This window comes from Eschscholzia californica, unplaced genomic scaffold, assembly GCF_041429995.1.
Source record: "Eschscholzia californica isolate CP2 unplaced genomic scaffold, dmEscCali1.0.p SCAF_2, whole genome shotgun sequence".
Classification (NCBI taxonomy): domain Eukaryota; kingdom Viridiplantae; phylum Streptophyta; class Magnoliopsida; order Ranunculales; family Papaveraceae; genus Eschscholzia; species Eschscholzia californica.
In genome coordinates, this window is record NW_028238309.1 from 36306764 (window position 1) to 36325644 (window position 18881).

General features: G+C 35.3%; 2 protein-coding genes across 2 annotated transcripts; both read right to left on the reverse strand.

Annotated features, from left to right (window-relative positions):
* Positions 1–7886: 7886 nt before the first annotated feature.
* Positions 7887–9304, reverse strand: LOC147557632 (uncharacterized). The gene is made up of 3 exons (XM_086664241.1): positions 9074–9304; positions 8872–9001; positions 7887–8762 (listed from the first exon to the last, which is right to left on the reverse strand). The coding sequence occupies exons 1-3, from the start codon at positions 9201–9203 to the stop codon at positions 7907–7909; spliced, it is 1116 nt and encodes a 371-aa protein (XP_086520367.1). The 5' UTR covers positions 9204–9304; the 3' UTR covers positions 7887–7906.
* Positions 9305–16740: 7436 nt separating this feature from the next.
* Positions 16741–18087, reverse strand: LOC147557633 (uncharacterized). Its single transcript, XM_086659613.1, has 3 exons — positions 17949–18087; positions 17616–17711; positions 16741–17522 (listed from the first exon to the last, which is right to left on the reverse strand). Exons 1-3 carry the CDS (start codon positions 18054–18056, stop codon positions 17163–17165), a joined length of 564 nt encoding a protein of 187 aa, XP_086515739.1. The 5' UTR covers positions 18057–18087; the 3' UTR covers positions 16741–17162.
* Between the last annotated feature and the right edge of the window lie 794 nt (positions 18088–18881).

Below are 18881 nucleotides of genomic sequence, written 5' to 3' on the forward strand. Positions count from 1 at the left end.
AATCACATGCATCAATAAAAGATCGACTAGAATGGGATAGATGATTACCTGAATCGTTTTCCCTTGAACTAAAATCAATGCCTTTATCCTGAAGATGAGAGCTCCAAATTGTAGCTCCTCTACTTGAGACACGTGAGCAATTTGAATTGATCCCCTTTCTTTAATGTTAGCTAGGACCTTATTAGATGGTTGAGATGAAAAACTCTTCTTCTTTCACTAGATAGATAGGTTGAGAGTTTTTTTCTCTAAAATCTCTTTCTCTACTTGATGTTGTAGGGATAGATTTTATCTGTAGAAAATTCAACACCTTTTCTGTACTTATTAGTGTCCTTACATAGAAAATCCTAGAGTTGAAATCATATTCCAAGTAGGATTCAAATAAGAACTCTAGAAAAGATATGACTCATTAAACCTTTTTTTAGTGGGATTCCCACAATGGAAGTTTTAACCCATCTAGGACTCTCATTTTGTGTGGCCGGCATGGGCAGCCCCTCTAGTTGGTTGGGTGTGGCCGCGTACTTCATATGACCGGCCATAACATGGTCAGGCCATCTCTTTTGATCTGGGCATCCTTTCAGGTTCGGTTCTTCCTATGTTTGGAAGGGTAATCTGAACCTTTTGGCCTTATCAAATTGGATCTAATCCATCCTTTTGCCTTGTTCCCTCTTGTCAACTATCTTCGATCAAGTCACCACTCTTTGGTGTAACCTGTTGTAGGATCTAATCGATATTAGTCACGAATCACCGAAATGATCTGACGGGTTGATATTAATTGGCTTCTGGTTAAGCATTACGATCCCTAATTCGACCGAACTAGATGGTCTTCTGGATAATTTTATCATTTTTGTATTTGATAAAATGAGCGCATTTTCAGCTTGGTCGAAGGACACTCCTTCAGAAGGAAATCTCCTTCCGACCAAAAGGACATATCCTTCAGAATCGGTCCCAGATTCTACATTATTGAAACCTGTTATAGACTCGTGAAATTACTGAAAAAATCTATGATCTTGCAGCTCCTATTGCTATAGCTGAAATAGGATGGCTGAAATCCTTATTATTATTAAATGATGTTTTGAACCATAAAAACCCTAGTCCACCGCCTCTTTGTGTCCTTTGTCCCCCTACCTCTTTATACTATCCTCCCATGCCCTCTCTTTTCTTATTTCCTTTTATGAGTCTCAATAAGATTTACCGGATACAAAATTAACACCGCCAGCCCTAGTATTGCACATCTATTGTTTGTTGACGATTTCATACTTTTTAGAAACACTATAGACCAAAATCTAAATTCTATTAAGGAAATAATGGTTGTCGACTCCGAATTCTTGGGGTCAATCAATCAATTATGCTAAATCCTCTTTATTCTTCAACTCTTGTGTCCCTTTGTCTACACAGGATCTGTTCATATCAGAATTGCAAGCTCCAAAGATGATGGATGAAGCAAAGTACTTGGGCTCAATGTTACTGAAACCAAGAAAACAAAATAAAAAGTCATCAATGGTTATTAGACAAATACAAGTTTTCCTTATCATGATGGAAACAAAAACTTATTACTCAAGCAAGTAGAACGGTGTTCATCAAATCAGTGTTAAACTCATATTGCGCATATCTATTCAGTTTTCAACTCATCCTACAAGGGGTTATTCAACAAATAGAACAACATCACATAAACTTTTGATGGGGTCACTCCAATGAAGACAAGAAAATGCATTTTCTTAGGTGAGAAATTATATATTTTCAAAGGATCATGGAGGGTTGGGCATTTGTTCTTTTAAGGAAGTCAATGAGGCACTCATCAGAAATATGACTTCGAGATTACTAACTAACTCAAATGCTATGTGGGTTAAATTACTGAAGGCAAAATACTTCAAATCTGATGATTTTTGGTCTTCACCAAAGCTACATTCATCTTCTCCTCTATGGCAGGCTATACTACAAACACGAGAGACTATGCAAAATAACTATCTCTGGTTGGTGGACGATGTCACATCAATCAAGATAAGTTTTGATCCATGGGTTCTTGATATGGAAGACCATAATCTAGTTCTAATAAATTCATTACCATCAAATATATTTTGGGTCTCGGATTAAATGCTCTCACACCCCAAAGGATGGAACCAACAGTTTTTCTGCTTTACTTTGATCATGCGACAGTTCAAGCAATCCTAAATATTTACATCAGTAGGAAATCGCAAAGAACTTATTAATTTGGAAGCCAACGGTGGGTGGTAAATTCACTCCAAAATCATATTATAAACAGATTAAACTACTGCCAAACCTATAACATCCCATATTTTCGGTTAAAGAAATAAAAGACTACTGTTAAAAGAGGGACTATTTTGCATTTGGGTCAAGTCAAAAGTGGGGCTAAATGAGCAAACAATATAAATTTGGGTCAAGTCAAAAGTGGGACTATTTCCCAATCAGGCCAAACCCAGGGGTTGAATTGAAATTTCGGCTATTTGGGGGACAAATCAGAACCGACTATTCTTTTCCTCTTTGAGCCGAGTTCAAGTGTGGGGTTAGGGTTTGAAACAAACCAAATCGAAAACAAAGTGATTTGAGTAGAATTTTGAATGGGAATTGATGTATTTATCGAATTGTTGGTAAAAAACAAAAAAAAAATCCCAAAAGTGATCTAGCATAGTTTTATGGAATTGTTGGTAAGAAATTCATACTCTCACTAGAAATCTAATTTTCTGTATTTTGAGTTTGAATGGATTCTTTGGTTTCGAATTAATATAAATTGATTGGGTTTCGTCAAAAGGAGAAGCTAAACAACGAAACCAAGGTTAGTGCTATGAAGAGTTGTTATCTTGGTTTTGTTATAGTTTCTTTCAGAAATTTATGTTTCTCTCTATAATATATTAAGTTACGGATTTTCTTTTATGTTTTAAGTTATCGTTATTTCCTTTTATCTATTCTTTTGTTGTACATAGGTTCTTATCGAAGAACCTTATATTTATCTCTTTTGTTTATGGATGGTAGGGGGAGCCAGAGCTTATCATTGACGATCATGCTACGGTTTCGGCGAAGTTGAAGTACCACCTGGTAGGGCTTCTGAATCCTTTATCAAGCATGGTTTTATAGATAATGAAATATGCTAGGTCATGTAGTTATATATGTGTCATTATAACTAGAGTTAAGTTATCATTGAAATCGATTATTCTGTGACGAACTGAAATATGCTTGAACTGTTTTGTTGTGACACGTGAAATGCTTTCGAATTGTTTTTACTATGATTGTGAACTACTTGGGATTTTCTTGTATGTACCTGACTGCAGATTATGTCAACCTACGAGCACGTAGCCATTGAGGTTAGGATGACATGTGGACATGGGTGTCACCCGTGTGAGACAGGTCAGGTGCGCGACACTAGTCATGAGACCCGTGGGTGTGAAGTGCTTTACTCGCTCGCCATTGATGCTCGTGCCTCCAGCTCAAGGCTCAGGGTCGTACACGGTGACCGCTCACTTGGGAGGTGACATTGGTTGGGAATCCCTTTGCTTTGTGCGACATGACTCTTGGTCGTTCTATTTTCGTGTTTGATAAGATAATGAAATGAATAAGAATACTTGTTTTGATATATGCATGTAAAGGGATTTGAAAGATCACATTAGCTGCATGTCAGGGTACCGAAGAGAATAAGGTTCAGGTCATTAAATGGGTATTGGGGGCGACTCTCTTATTCGAACTCAGTGACCAAAAACGTATTTAGGTACTGAAGGTATATATGTATCACGAGGTAAACTCTTCAATGATTGCGGAGTCCCTTAGTGGGAGAGGGACTTACCGGCTAGGGGTAAGTCTCTTTCTCGAGGAGATGCTAGTGCATTAGGTAGTGCCTAAATGGGTTGGTACTATCTAATGCTCTATAGATTAACCTGAGGAACTCTTCTTAATTGGGAGCGCACCATGGGTGGGCAGCTAATCACTGTTATTTCTTGCTAAATCGTAAATACAACTTTGTTAAATCGTAAATACAGCTTTGCTAAATCGTTTTGACATGATGTTTACAACTTATTAAATGAACTTTTGGAAATGTGATGGGTTTTGGATTGTCTTCTACCAGAATAACTCGTGTCGGTGAGTATCCTGACCCCCTACCAGTTGTCAGTGTGCAAGTGTTTCTTGTAGCCTCGAGGCGGAGTATGTATTCCAGTCGGTGATCTTGTTTGACGAGGCTAGTGGCGTTTTGTCGTTTCTTTGATTTTTGCTTATTCGTTTTTCGTTATTTCAAAGTTATGTTGTTATTGCAGAGCCAAACTCGAATATGTATATATATATATATAACACCTAGATTTGTTAATTTATAAGTTGTATCGATGTTTTTGAGGCTTTTATAGTTTTTTATGGTTCGGATTTCGACCTGAAACTGAGTTGAGTTTGTTTAGCTTTCGCTCTATAGTATATTTCTGTGTATGCGAATGTATGGGATGCATGACAGATTTTACGGGTGTGACCGGTCCGATTTATAAAGGTGACGTTGTCGAATTTTTGTCTTGTCTGTGAATTGCTAGGTCGTGGTCGTGTCTATTTTGGGACACGAGGCGTCACAAAACCTATCCGACGAAGCACACAAATTTCCATGGAAGTTATTTTGGAAGAAATCTTCCATGATCCAAAATATCCAGTTATTTATATGGAAATTAAAACATAATGGATTGGCTACCAGGAGAAATATAGGAAGCAAACTCAACCACATACCTCAACAGTGTTATGTGATATTGGTGAACTCTAGACGGGATTCCATCTATTTGGTGATTGCTCCAAGTTCAAGGATCTAATTAGGGTTTCTGGGGTGCAAGATTTACAACTATTATCAACTCACCCAGTATAAAATCTATCTAATTTACTTAAAGAATGTGATAATGCAAAACGGACATGGTTTGTGTATACCTCTCTTCTCTGGGAATGGTGGAAATCACGAAATGCATCGATCTTCAACAGTACCCCATTGATATTCGTCGTTGTTGGTTCAATACTTCGATAGCCTTAAAAACTATCCCTTATTTCTCATCTAACTTATAACCATCTTCTTCCCTTCTGTTTGGGTCGACAATTGGACTCCCCTCCACAAGGAAAGCTTAAGATTAATGTTGATGGAGCTTTCAGAGAAAATGGTGCGGCGGCGGCAACGGTGATCAGGAACTCTAATGGAAATATCCTGATTTCGACTTCTACAACCTTTACACCCCAATCGCCTCTACATAGCGAGGTTTGGGGTTTCATTCTAGGGCTTTAATCGGCGGAGCTTCTGGGAATCAATGGGTTTCTTATGGAGGGCGACTCTTATCGTATCTCGAGGAACTCAGGGGTTACGTGTCCACCTTTCAGGTGACCTACGTGCATTTTTGATGCATTTCTAACCAGCTGGCACATGACTTAGCTTCTCAGGCTTTAGCCCCTCGTGATGGTTGCCTTACATTCTCTTCCCTTGTTGTTCTTTTTTACAGATTGCTCCTAATCCTTTCCTTTTGGTGTTTCTTGTTAAAGGACCGATTTGTAAACTGTTGGTATTATATATTTGCATTTGTCCTTAAAAAAAGATGTTAATCAATGCTTTATAATACGATGGCTCTTGTAGTACATATTGTTAATTAATTCTGAGACCTTTAGGTGATGGACGAAATGTTTAATTCGGCTGTCAAACTCTCGCCTCATTGTCAATTAGTTGTGAATTAGTTTTCAATTTAATACTTTTTGGCATTTGTAGTTAGATACCATGAAATCTTATGCTGAGCTAAGCAGCCTTACAAACAAATTTTCAATAAATAATGTGCATTGGAGAAGAAGCATAATTCAAAAAGTATGAATAGGAAGTTTGACAAGGATATCCAGCTCTTTTACTTTTCCAATTTCCTGGTTTTTGGTTTTCAGGTAACTTACAAGTTTTGCCTGAAGAAATAAAAGAAATTTCATTGAGTAATTTTAAAAGTCATTTTCATAGTTGGCAACACAAGTGGTCGTGTACACCTGTAGACTTTTTTTATTTTCTTTCATGCAAAAAAAAGACAAATAACTTGAACAAACATTGGGGAGCAAGCTTGAAAATTTTATTTATTATATTATTAAAGTAAGGGGATTAACCCCATTTAGTTTATTGTAACCCCATTTATTTTATCGTTGCCCACCACGTCCTATGGACACGATAGATTCTTCTTGGCTGCGCCTTTCTGTTTAGAATATGAGACTTGAGAACGTATTCATTGAGGTCGACTACATCTCATGGTGTGTGTATATTGAGATCGTGTATATACGCAGACGTTTATGCCTCGAAGAATTCATTTATAATTGGGTGAGGGAGAGATATGAAGAAGAGAAAATGGGAGAAGTATGAGGTGGTTTGTTACTATCTAATTTGGTGACACATGGATAAGTGGTTAAAATAACTCAATTTTGAATCAATCTAAGCTATTAGATCAATAAACTACTGATAAAAATCGGACATACACGAGTATCAAAGACATAAATCAACGGTCCAACTCAAAAAATACTATTGCGTTATATATATATATATATATATATATAAACTTATGTACATTTGACGGGGTTGATATATAATTAGATATGATAATTCATCAAAAAGAATATACAATTATATAAAAATAGTAAATTGTGGAGACATACAAAACAAAATCATAGAAAATCATAATTTTATCAAAAAGAATATACATTAATGTAACATGTAAAGAATAAAAAATTATAATAACTAATTAAAATGAAAACCTCAAAAAAGAAAAACCTCATAATTTTATCAAAGTAAAATGTAAAGAATAAAAAATTGTAGTAACTAATTAAAATGAAAACCTCAAAAAAGAAAACCCATATAATTAAAAAAAATAAATAAATAGTAACCACAGACGGAATAAGTCCAGCAAAGTATCTCAACAAATTGTGTGGCGTCCTTACACAAAAATATTCAGTCAATTAAAATTCCATCGAAATTTTTGTGAAGACATTATTAGAGAAACAAATTTAATATGAAACTTCAAAATTGATCGTCCATTTACACTCGAATGGAAGAGATCTGATTTGAAGAATGAATAAAATAGACAATAAACATAAAACAAATTTCAAAGTGGAGGAATTCTAATTCATCTTTCACATGTTAGGAACTAAATATTACAAAACAGATAAGTACAAAAGGGAACGAGAGTTTAGAGAAAAGACGTTAGAAATAAAAATGTTCTGAAGGAGAACAAAAATTGTGAGCAAAGAACAAACAAGTTAAGGACGATGAAACCAAACAACTAAGCTACTAGCCCACTACTACTTTACTCATCTATAATGGAAAAGATATTTCTCATTTGTTCTAAACTTTGTCGCAGTGATAGAAGGCTATAGCCCAACCTCACCCCCACCTAAACCCGGCCACGCCTAAAAGGCATTGACGCTTGAGCTCGCATCTATAGCCCAGCCTTTAGACGCTCTCCCAACACATGTGTACTAAACTTGGGGTAATTTTGCAAGTAATTATCCAAAAATCTATTTCCAAATGTGTTTATTGACAGAGGACGGAGATAAATGAGTAACCCCTAGAGATGGAGACAATGGACTCTATACAGCTTCTGGATACATACTCATTAGGTACTGCTAAAATGGAATATGTGTAACAACAAAAAAACTGAAAAAAAACAATAAAGACAAAGAAAATTGACCAGTTTGTGTTAGAGAGATGAGAGAGAAAGAAAGAGAGAGAGAGAGAGAGAGAAAGAGAGAGAGAGAGAGAGAGAGAGAGAGAGAGAGAGAGAGAGAGAGAGAGAGAGAAGATGTTACAAACCATCATCATTTACATAATACTGGTCTGAGCAGATTAGAGTTGTTTTTAGTACTAATGTTAATTAAGCTTGCTTAAACAGAAACTCTAAGAAAGTTACATAGAAAAAAAAAACAAGATTCATTTTCAACAATCCCATTGAAATCCATCCATGGAGGTTATATTGCTATACATTTCACCAGACATAATTGTAGAACCCATGAACTCAATATCAAAATTTGAGCTATTAAATGAATTCTCCTTTTCAGTACTAGTACTACCCTCATTTCCATTCACAAATTGTTGTTGTTGTTGTTCTGAATCTGGCGATCCCTTTTCTTCTTCTTCTTCCTCTGGTAGTGGTGGATGTTGAATTGTTACCAATCTTGGGAGTTGATCATTATCAAAGGATTCACAATTATTATTATCCCACAATAAGCAATTACCCTGAATTTCTGAAAATTCATTAAGTAAACCAGATTGATCATAATTTATTGAAGAACATGAAATGGGTAGTTTAACATCTACCAAACCTAAGCAATCAGAACCCAAATCCATAGAAGAATTAATTGAGTAACTCTGATGATCATTAAATGTAAGATTACCCCATTCATGTTGATAACAATGATTATAATCAAAATTGGTAGAAATATTGGAAATGGGTTGATCATAAAGATTATTATATAGAAGTTGGGAGTTATTATTCATGCTCATGTCTGATGAATTTAGAGTAAAATCCATTGATGAACTAGGGTTTGAAGATGAATTAGGGTTTGATTGATATATGTGATTATGAAGATTGAGATCTTTACTACTGCATGCATTGTTGATAGCAGTGGTAGTTTGATGGGTAGAAGAAGAAGAAGAAGAAGAAGACATCCTCAGATTGTGGGTTTTAGGGTCTAATCCTTGAGCAATAAGCTTTTTCTTAATGGATGAGTTCCAGAAGTTCTTGACCTCATTATCTGTTCTTCCTGGTAAATGCTTAGCTATCTGAGCCCATCTGTGAAAATTTATGTCAAATAATAATTATCAGTGAGAATTATAAAAATAAATATGGGTTGATTATTACCCTATTAAATTAATTTTTGTTTTTTAGGTTTGCATGAGACCTGTTGCCTAGTATTCTATGAACATCAATGATGATTCTCTCTTCTTGTGGAGTAAAAGAACCTCTCTTTAGGTCTGGTCTCAAGTAGTTTATCCACCTCAATCTGCAACTCTTTCCACATCTTTGAAGTCCTGCATAAAATAATAAACATTAAGAGAAGGAGAAGAGAGAGAGAAAGAGAGAGAGGGAAAGAGAGAGAAGACCTGCAAGTCTAGGAATAGAACTCCAACATCCATGACCATGGATGGATATGCATCTGATGAGCTTTTCATCTTCTTCAGGAGACCAAAGCCCTCTCTTAACTTTCTGCTTGCCACAGCAGTGATGACCCATCTCACCCCCACCCTAAGATACCTCCTTCCCTCCCTAGACAAGTACTCTTTGTACCTATTCAAGAGTGATTCCTTTTATATTTATATTCCCTGCTTGAAATTATTTACTAGTTGAACCCAAGTCCTTGTCTAAGTGGGGAAGTAAGGGATAGAGACATCAGACATGTGTTATGGGATTGGGCCATTTAAAATGTCCATCAATGTAGTTATAATTGATTTGGGATCTTTCATATGTCCACTAATGTCTTTATTATTAGTTTAAGGCATTTCAAATGTCTATCATTGTCGGTATTATTCTCCATTAATGTCAATAAGAAAACTTGTAGAATTAGATTTTGAGTGAAGAAAAGCTTAAACCTCCTTCATCCTTATGGTATTTCATATAATAAAATCTATTATATTAAAACAGCTCAGTCGGTTATCTAGGAGATAGGTCTGACCGTCCATTTTATTTTAGAGATTTAATTGAGAACACATCTGACGGATGATATAAAATCTTTTTTTTTCTCCCGCAGATTACATCTTAGAAACTACCAACTTTACAGTAGAAAATTATGGGAGAGATCGAAATAACTGACCCACTCTCCTATATCTTCTTAACCCACTCTCCCATATCTTTATAATTTCTCTTCAACCGCCTAACTGTTTGACTTAAGATTGAAATTCTCTCATTTCCTCTCTAAATTCTTTCTCTACACTATTCTTTCTCTCTCTCAACAACCAAGAAATTTTATTCAAAAAAAACAACAAAAGAAATCTCCCAATTTTTTTTTATCAAATCTTTCCTCATAGTGATTTTTTATATGTTCTTCTTTCACATAAAATGTTATTTACCGGCGAAGCAAAGAAGGATCTATCCCGTCCGTAGGACGCGGCGGAAACCTAGTAATAATAATGTTTCTCTTTCTTAATTTCTGCCGAACTCAAAGAGTAGGTTGGAAGCACTTCATCTTGTTTGCAAAGCATCTTAAGAAATTGACTGTTTCTTCATATCTCTCTCTACATTTCATCTTCTTTCCAAAGCATCTTCGTGTTCTCTCTCTGCAAAACGGTGGAATCAAGTGATTTGTTCGATTCAAGAAGCGAAAGATGTGTTGTTGTTTCAGAAAACCGAAACGATTCAAGAAGTTCAACCCCGCAAGAAGATATTATGTGGGGTTACTTGTAAGTAAGTTTTTGATTATAAATCTAGGGTTTTGGTGTTAGAAATTGGTTTTTTATTTCATAAATTTAGGGTTTTGGAGTTCTCTCTTTAGGAATTGGTTTTTATGTTTATAAATCTAGGTTTTTGGTGTTAGTAATGGTAAGAAGTCCAAAAATTCCTAAATCTGCAGACGTTTCCCGAAACGGTTTTTTATCTTGTACATTCTTATATCTGAATAGAGTTTCATATGAACTTATGTCTGCACTTATACCTCTGTTGGTGGCAAAAGTAGTAGTTACATAAGCATTTTGTGAAATGTTGGAGTATAGAAGTTAGATGTCTTGATTTTGTAAATATCTTTAGTTTTGAACAATTTTTCATAACACTTTTAAACATAACTTTAAGTGTTGGGAACAGAACATAAAATGTTCATTTGTTCAGTATTTTTAAACATAAAGTTATTTGTTGGGAACAGATTACAAAATGTTGACTTTTTCTATCTTATACATTTTTAGATCTGAATAACGTTTCAAATTAATTTGTGTCTGCCCTTGTACCTCAGTTGGTGGCAAAAGTAGTAATAGATAAACATTTTGTAAAATTTTGGAGTATGGAAGTTAGGTGTCTTGATTTTGCAAATAATTTTAGTTCTGAACAACATTTCATAACACTTTAAAACATAATTTTAAGTGTTGGTAACAGATAGGCCCGTAAACAGTAGCTTATTGATGAGACATGAAAATGTCCCATCTGAATCTCTTAACTTAGGCTAGTTAGTCCAGTTTGAGCAGTTACTTTAGTGAATTGTGTGTTTCTTTTGTCCAAGTGTCTTTTAAGGAATTGAGCGCGAAAGACGAATAAGATCGGGAAGAAAACAAATTAGGGGCATTTCAGTCATTTGGTAGAAACGGTGCTCTGGATGAATTGATACTCGGATAGAAAGAAGAGTCGAAAACGAATCTAACGACGAAAACGAAAGTCAAATCGGAGTTTGGGTGAGCGAATAAGAGCAAGTCAAAATTTGGTTCAGATCAAGTCGACTTTAGAGCTTTCAAAGACACGTGGCAACCAACGTGATGGTGAGGGATAGATTCCTGGTACAGTGGTAGGCACGTAGGTTACATACGGGATCAGTTCTTCACGTTGATTTTGTGTGGCGCGACGCATTATACAACGCTGCCCTAGTACATGCAATAACAATATCCAATCTCGGGCAAGAACAAAATATTAGAGAGAGAGTGAGATGAACAGAGGCATCTCAACTGGGACAGTAAAAATTAATTCAGAAACCTCCCATCATCCATCACTCGATTGGGAATTATCACTTTCTTATCTTTTCTTCTTTTTGTGAGAGAAACATAGAGTGATTTGTAAACAGAGAGAGAATTGTTTTTTTTTTCAATTTTTAACACTACAAAAAATATTGTCATTTGCGACGGTTTTAAACTGTGCCTAATAGCCGTTAACTGTCCCATATGTCCATTGGGGATGGTTTCAAAACCGTCCCTACTATCGGCGTCCCAAATAGTATTTGGGACAGATGTAGGGACGGCTAGATAACTGTGCCAGATTCATTTGGGACAGGCAGCAATTGTCCCCAATAATATTTTCCATCCGTCAACCACCTATCTATTTGGGTCGGTTCTGTTTCACTAATTTGTCCCGAATAAATACTAGGGACATAAGATTAACCGTCCCTAATAAGTTGAAATTTAAAAAAAATAATTTAAATTTCTAGCTATTTAATATAAAATGTATTCAATGTTCCTAATACAAAAGAATCAAAACTAATTACATAACTGGAAGAGAATCTATTTTTCAGTCATTCTATATACCTAATTCCCAAAAAAAAAAAAAATACATTCAAAACTATGCTATTTAGTCTCCATGAATCGTCAAGATATCCAATTGGCTTCAACTTTGATGCTACCATTCCAAATGCCTTCACTAGCGATCAAAGAGCCCGTAGTTTCCTGTCACATATCACACATAATCAAAAGTAAGAAGATACCTTTGTAAAAACTTGAAAACAATAGATAATCAATTAGAAAGATGCAGAAAAAGAAAAAAAAATAAGCAACAAAATTGACAACCTATGTTACAAAACAAACAAAGTATTGAAGTAAAGAAGACATAAAGTAACATCGTCCTTGAATAAAGGATATACATAAAAAATAAAGTTGATATTTAATTAGAAACACCTACAAGTCACATTTGAAACGAAATGGGCAACCTATGTTTTAAAACAAGTAGATCGGATCACATAAAGTTTTATGATACAACTGTTACATAAGAAAACAAATACTTAGAGTTAGTACTATTCAACAAAAGGATGGCATCTAAATGGGTTGAATCGGTAAGCATTATGAAGGTGCCATGTTACATAGATCGTATTTATGTAGATATACTAGTTAACACCTATAAAGGTGTCTATATTACACATGTCATATTTATGTTTAGCTACATGGTGGTGTTGGATTGATTTCAAGCTTTACAACTAGTTACAAGGTGTTCAACTAAGTGTCTCTTACTTATAATCTAGGTTTAAAGCTAGAGAGCAACAAATCAAGGAGAATATGTTCATAACTAAGATATGCATGATGTAAAAGATTATCTTATGCTAATTTAATGAGTGGATGAACTTGGATCCGTAGGAGTACTTCCAAGCGACAACTCAGGTGTTGAAACATGTTGCTGCAAAACGATTATATAGGTTTATAATATTGATTTTGTAATGGTATTAGATTTTAAATCATAATTATTTAGGATTACACCTCATTGTTGTGAAGATTTTTCAAGTAATCCTTTATTGCTACTAGTTCCGCCCTTGTACTATCAAGTTCGTTTTTCATCTCTTCCATTCTTTTTTCATTCGGATCCTCCTCATTGCTCTTACGAGATTTGGGCGTTGAGGATTCTCCCCAGATAGTTTTTGGAGTGCCTTTTCCATAACACCGGATAAATCCTCTAGTTTCAGGTCCCAAACCTTCGCAAACATGGGATCAGGTCCATCTTGTTGTATAGGTATCCCGTCTTGAGTATTCTTGGCAACTTGGTCCCTCATTTCTTTCTTGCAATATTGATAGTACAAAAAGGGATTAAAACATGTTTATAAGCAAATTGTATAACATTGGTTAATTTCATCGTTACCATCTTTTCATCCGCCTGAGTTGTGACGGGTGTACTATCCTTTTTAGTATGTGTTTTGATGAATACTTCTACTTGAGTTGCTGGTATACCCGTTGGTGCAATTCTTTCCGGATCTTCCTCGATCTAAAAAAAGCCATTATGTTAGTACATATATATATATGTATATATTTAACAAATTTAATTATAATAAGTGTTTTTCACCTCGATGGCATGTTTTGCATAATTGTTCGAACCACCAGTGTGTGGCATTGTAAGTTTCATCCTGTTCTCTTTGTTCTTTTCTGCTTTTTCTTGTGTTGTTACAAACAATGACAATAGTAAACTTAGTGTTGAAAATCAACAATGAAAACAATAATAATGTTTCATTGTAATTGTATTTTAATTGAAACTTACCGCGTTTTTATCATCTTCCCACAACTTCACCAGCAACCTCCATGAATCTAACGGAACAACTTTTGGTCGGTTTCTAATTCGTTCTCCCGATGTGGAAAAAGCATAAAAGTGTAAGCGCTTAAATTCGTATTTCTGATCTCTCCAAGATCTATTTAAACTTTCAAGCAACCACTTTATGTTATCATCCAGGATGAGAAAATGCTTCCTGATATTGCGGACTGCTTCTTCCTTACGTTATGAGGTCATTTGTTTCCAGCTGCTTATGTGAATAGGTAAAATTTTGACATCTTCCCAACTTTTCCAACTAAATATGACAATTTAGTTGAGTTTGTTTTAACAGGTTTCCTGTGTTTCCAACTTGTAAGTAGTGGATGAGGCGTGTCCCCTAACCAGGTGAATTTCGTTTCTCTTCTTCCTTTTCTAGAAATGACTTGTCCTTCTGATTCAGCCATCTCATACAAAAGCATAAGAATAACTTGTTAATATATTTGAACTTTGAAACCAATACATAACTTAACCATCATACATAAAGGCAAAAAAAGAAAACAACATTGCACATTGGAACATGACTTGTCCTTCTGATTCACCGGAGTTTCTAGAGAGAGAGAGAGAGAAATTATTTTTTTCTTTTCATGGTCGCCGGCCGAAAAATTTCCTGGTCGGCGACCTGGTCGAAGAAGAGAAAGAGGTGAGGTGTGGAGAGAGAGAGGTGAGGTGGAGAGAGAGTGAGTGAGGTGGAGGGAGGTGAGGTGGAGGTTTTTATTTACCTCTAACAACTTACAAAATAAAATTGTCAAACAAAATTAACCAATTTTTTACCAATTCTTCACACCCCAGAAACTATTTTGCTTTCCCCAAAACGCTGGCCTTTTTAATTTATAATAAAAAAGTTTAATTTACTTTTAAATAAAGTTGTCATAAAATTGATAGTAATGGGTACTATTGGAAATAGCGAAAAGTTCTTTTCTTTACTTTCAGAAATAAGACACTAAAATGGGACAACCCAAAATAGAAATTAGGTCATTCAATTTGGGACGGAGGGAGTAGTTAACAAAATAAAAATTATTCAGCTCAGTCTTAAGCAGATTCATGCGTCAAAGTCATCCTGATCATACATGTCATCTTCATTTGCCTCTCTAATTTCACCATCATCTTCTTCTTCTTCTTCTTCATCTTCTTCTTAAGCAGACACATTAGAAAGCTCTTCATTCGAATTGAAAAGTCTAGCTATGACTCCCATAAAAGTAATGGCAGAAGCTTTACAAATTGAAACAAAGGCGATAGAAGATTTATTTGAAGATGGAGTGCAGAGTATGAGAATGAATTATTATCCATCTTGTCCTCAGCCTGACCTAGTCATTGGCCTCAAAAGTCAAACCACACTCTGATTCAGTTGCTCTAACTATTCCCCTTTAATTTAATTAAATTAAAGGACTACAAGTAATTAGAGATGGAAAATGGGTTCCTATTAAATCTGCTAGGGTCAAAGCTAGAAAGAGATCACTCGTAGAGTATAGACAGAAACTGGACAACCTATTAGTTGAACAAGTAAGTCATATACTCCATGTAATTTTCATACGTAAATTAGTTTTAGTTACTTCGAAATATATATTTATAATTGTTTTATTATTTGGGGCAGGTTGCTTGGAATCCTTATGCGAAGTATGGAGATGATTATGAGGAGGACGAGTTGTTATTCTACTCTGGGATGATTGTTAATTTCAACATCATTGGTTTATTATACCCAAAACAAGCCATCCGTCAACTCGGATTTCGTCAGATGGTTCCAGAACCTCCTCGTGACCATGATGCACAAAAGTCTGTATTGATGAGCAAGAGGTATGTGCCTTATTATGGTCCATCACCTGCTTGGGAATGGTCAACTAGAAACGATCGGAGATTAAAACACATGGGAATTCGTAATGATATGACTACTCCCGGTGCTACTGTCCCAGAGTACATGCCATGGTATGAAATGGTTTCTCACCTGAAGGTATGTAACCCAAATGTTCGAGTTGAAGAAGTTCCTCCTCCTCCAGCCGCAGAAGACTATGAAAGAAGGTTCAAAAAAATGGTAAGTAATACAACTTACGGAATTAAATTCTTATTAAACCACCAAACTTTAGTACTAAACTAAACTCTTTTTATTTTTCAGAAATCTCGTTTACAAAAATTTGTTGAAAAGTTGAAGACATGTGGGGGTGGTCCAAGCGAGCCAATTTCTCCAAAGACGAAGGAGAGAATGGTGCACATCAGGGAGTTGATAGTCAACGAAGCTGAAGATGTGCCGTCAAATTAAGAAAGTTTAAGAAACTTTTTAATGTTTTTTAATGTATGTCATATATTTGATGTAAGACGACTTTGATAGGAGCTTTTGATGTAAGACCACTTTGATAGGGGTTTTTCATTTAAGATGACTTTGATAGGTGTTTTGGCCATTTGTAATGAAGAATAGTTTAAATGCTCATCTCTCTCTCTCTCTCTAAACTACACAGACAGACTTTCAAAAGGTTCAAAAGGGAATGAAATATCTCAATGGATTTCATCCAAACTACACAGACGACTTCGATAGGTGTTTTGTCTTTTTTTGGAAAGTTTTTTTTTCGGCTCTGTCCCATTTCGTGGACAGAAACTTGTTACTGTTTCAGAGAGATTTCGTGGCCACGAAATCTCTCTGAAACAGTAACAAGTTTCTGTCCACGAAATGGGACTTTTAAAAAAAACACATTTCATGGCTAAAATTTGGTACTGTTTTGTATAAATTTCGTGGCCACGAAATCTATATGAAACAATACCAAGTTTGTGCCCACGAAATGGGACATTCCATAACCCAAGTATAATGTTCCGTCTTTTCGTTGCTTATAAATGCGTTTGCCACTACGAAGGTCTTCCCAGTCGAAGTGGCTGAGACTACCTGGAGCAAAGAGTGTTTGAACTTGTTGATTTTATAAGTGCAATCAATGACAACAAACTGAGGGAAACACAACGCAAGCTGAACATTCCTAGGGTGTGCAAAAACAAGTTCTTTACCTCTTCGAAATTTTCATAGCATCTATGCTTGACTACATAGTGGTAATCCATGCACAACTTCATAAACTGTTGCATTGCTGACCTACCTTCACTTTCCTCACACTTGACCTTTCGTTGAGCATTGTACACAGTCCTCATTGTAGAAAAGTTAGGCCTATCTTTCTTCATTTGTTTTATATGCAACAATATATCTTTAGGGCGTGATCCACTTTTAGTTAATGCAGTAACTAATTCTAGCTCATCTTATTTAAACCTAACTGCATATGGATGACCCGTGAGGCTCTTCTCCAACGGGTGGTTGTGGTGTCCATCGAGTAATTCAACAATCCACTTGTCGTGAGGTACGCTATATTTTACCTTTATACCAAATGGGCAATCACATTTAGAAGAACCCGTACGCCTCCTTTTACTTGGGCCCGTATTAGAAACCCAATTTTTCCCTTTAAGGCTACCAAAAACACCGCTTCGACTACACCGAAACAAGGTATACGACCCCTTTCCTTCATTGTTTACTGACCTCACTCCTTTTTTCACAATAACAAATCGAGCTTCTATAGTAGTTTCGATGCACCAAACTATTGCGTCATTCCTCGAATCAAACAACTGCGACATATAAAAAAATACATTATGTGTTTTACAAGAATGAATCAATAACATTGGTAATAACGATAACAAGGTGTACCACAAATTACATACCATGCCTTTTGGAAATAAATGTGATACATTGACAAACACTGGAATAGGTGCTGCATCTCCGGACATTGAAGAAGCATTTGAATCAAGTTTAAAAGACTGAAAAAAGAATGAAACGGAAATAAGTACATAAAAAACTAGGCCAAACTAAAGGAAGGAAAAAGTGCACTGAACCATTTCGTGGAATGAAAAAGCACGAAACAGTTCGTGTACACGAAATGGTTTGTGGTCCGTACACCCACGAAACCACGAAACAGTATTTTCTGTTTCTCACGAACCAGCTGGGGTTTAAGGGTTAAAAAAAATTCGTAATAAATAAAGTAAAAAAATCATTACCTCTTCAATGTCATCTAAACCCAACCATGATTCTTGGTCTTCTTGATTGATGTTATCTTTAGCTATACTTCCATCACAATTATCAATTTTGTTAGGGTTTTTCTCCATATTTTAAGGTTTTAGAGAGGGTAACTAATCTGAGATTTTTAAAAAAAAATAAAGTTGTTTAATTTTTCAAAGATGAAGATGAAGAGTAGTTATGAATAAAAGATGAAGAAAAATCATGGAGATAAAGAACTTGAAGAACATTAATGGAGGTTTAATGGGGCTAGAAGTTTTAAAACACAACTTGCCTTTTTGTTTGATCCCTAGGAAGATTTTGTAAGTTTTGTTTGTTTATTGAAGTCCATCCAAAATTTGTATTTTTTTAAGTCTCTGAATTTATTTCCCTATAACAACTTACAAAAGAAATAGGTCAAATTAAATTGACCAATTTTTGACCAAGTCTTCACACCCCGGAAACTATTTTGCTTTCCCCAAAGCGCTGGCCATATATATATATATATATATATGTATATATAAACTAATCTAAGGCAAATAACTTATTTAAATTGATGTAACTAACTATAAAATTGATTGAACAGCAAAATTAGAGTTCTAAACCTGCTGTTAGAAGGTAAAAATTGATGGAAAAGTGATGGAACTAACCTGAATTTTTACTATAACAGCAACCAAAGCTTGGAATTGAAGACTCTGCCTTGAAGATGATGATGGAGCTAAACCTAAAATTGATCGAGTTGCCCAAAATTAGAGTTGTAAACCTGTAGTTAGAAGGTCAAATTGATGGAAGATAGTAGAACCTAACCTGGATTTGTGTTGTAGTTGAAGCCTAGAACTAAAGATTGCAACTCAAAAGGTGTTCAAATGTGATAATGAAGAACCCTAAATTTCATTAACTAACTTGAACTCGTGAGATGATGGAATGAAATCGAT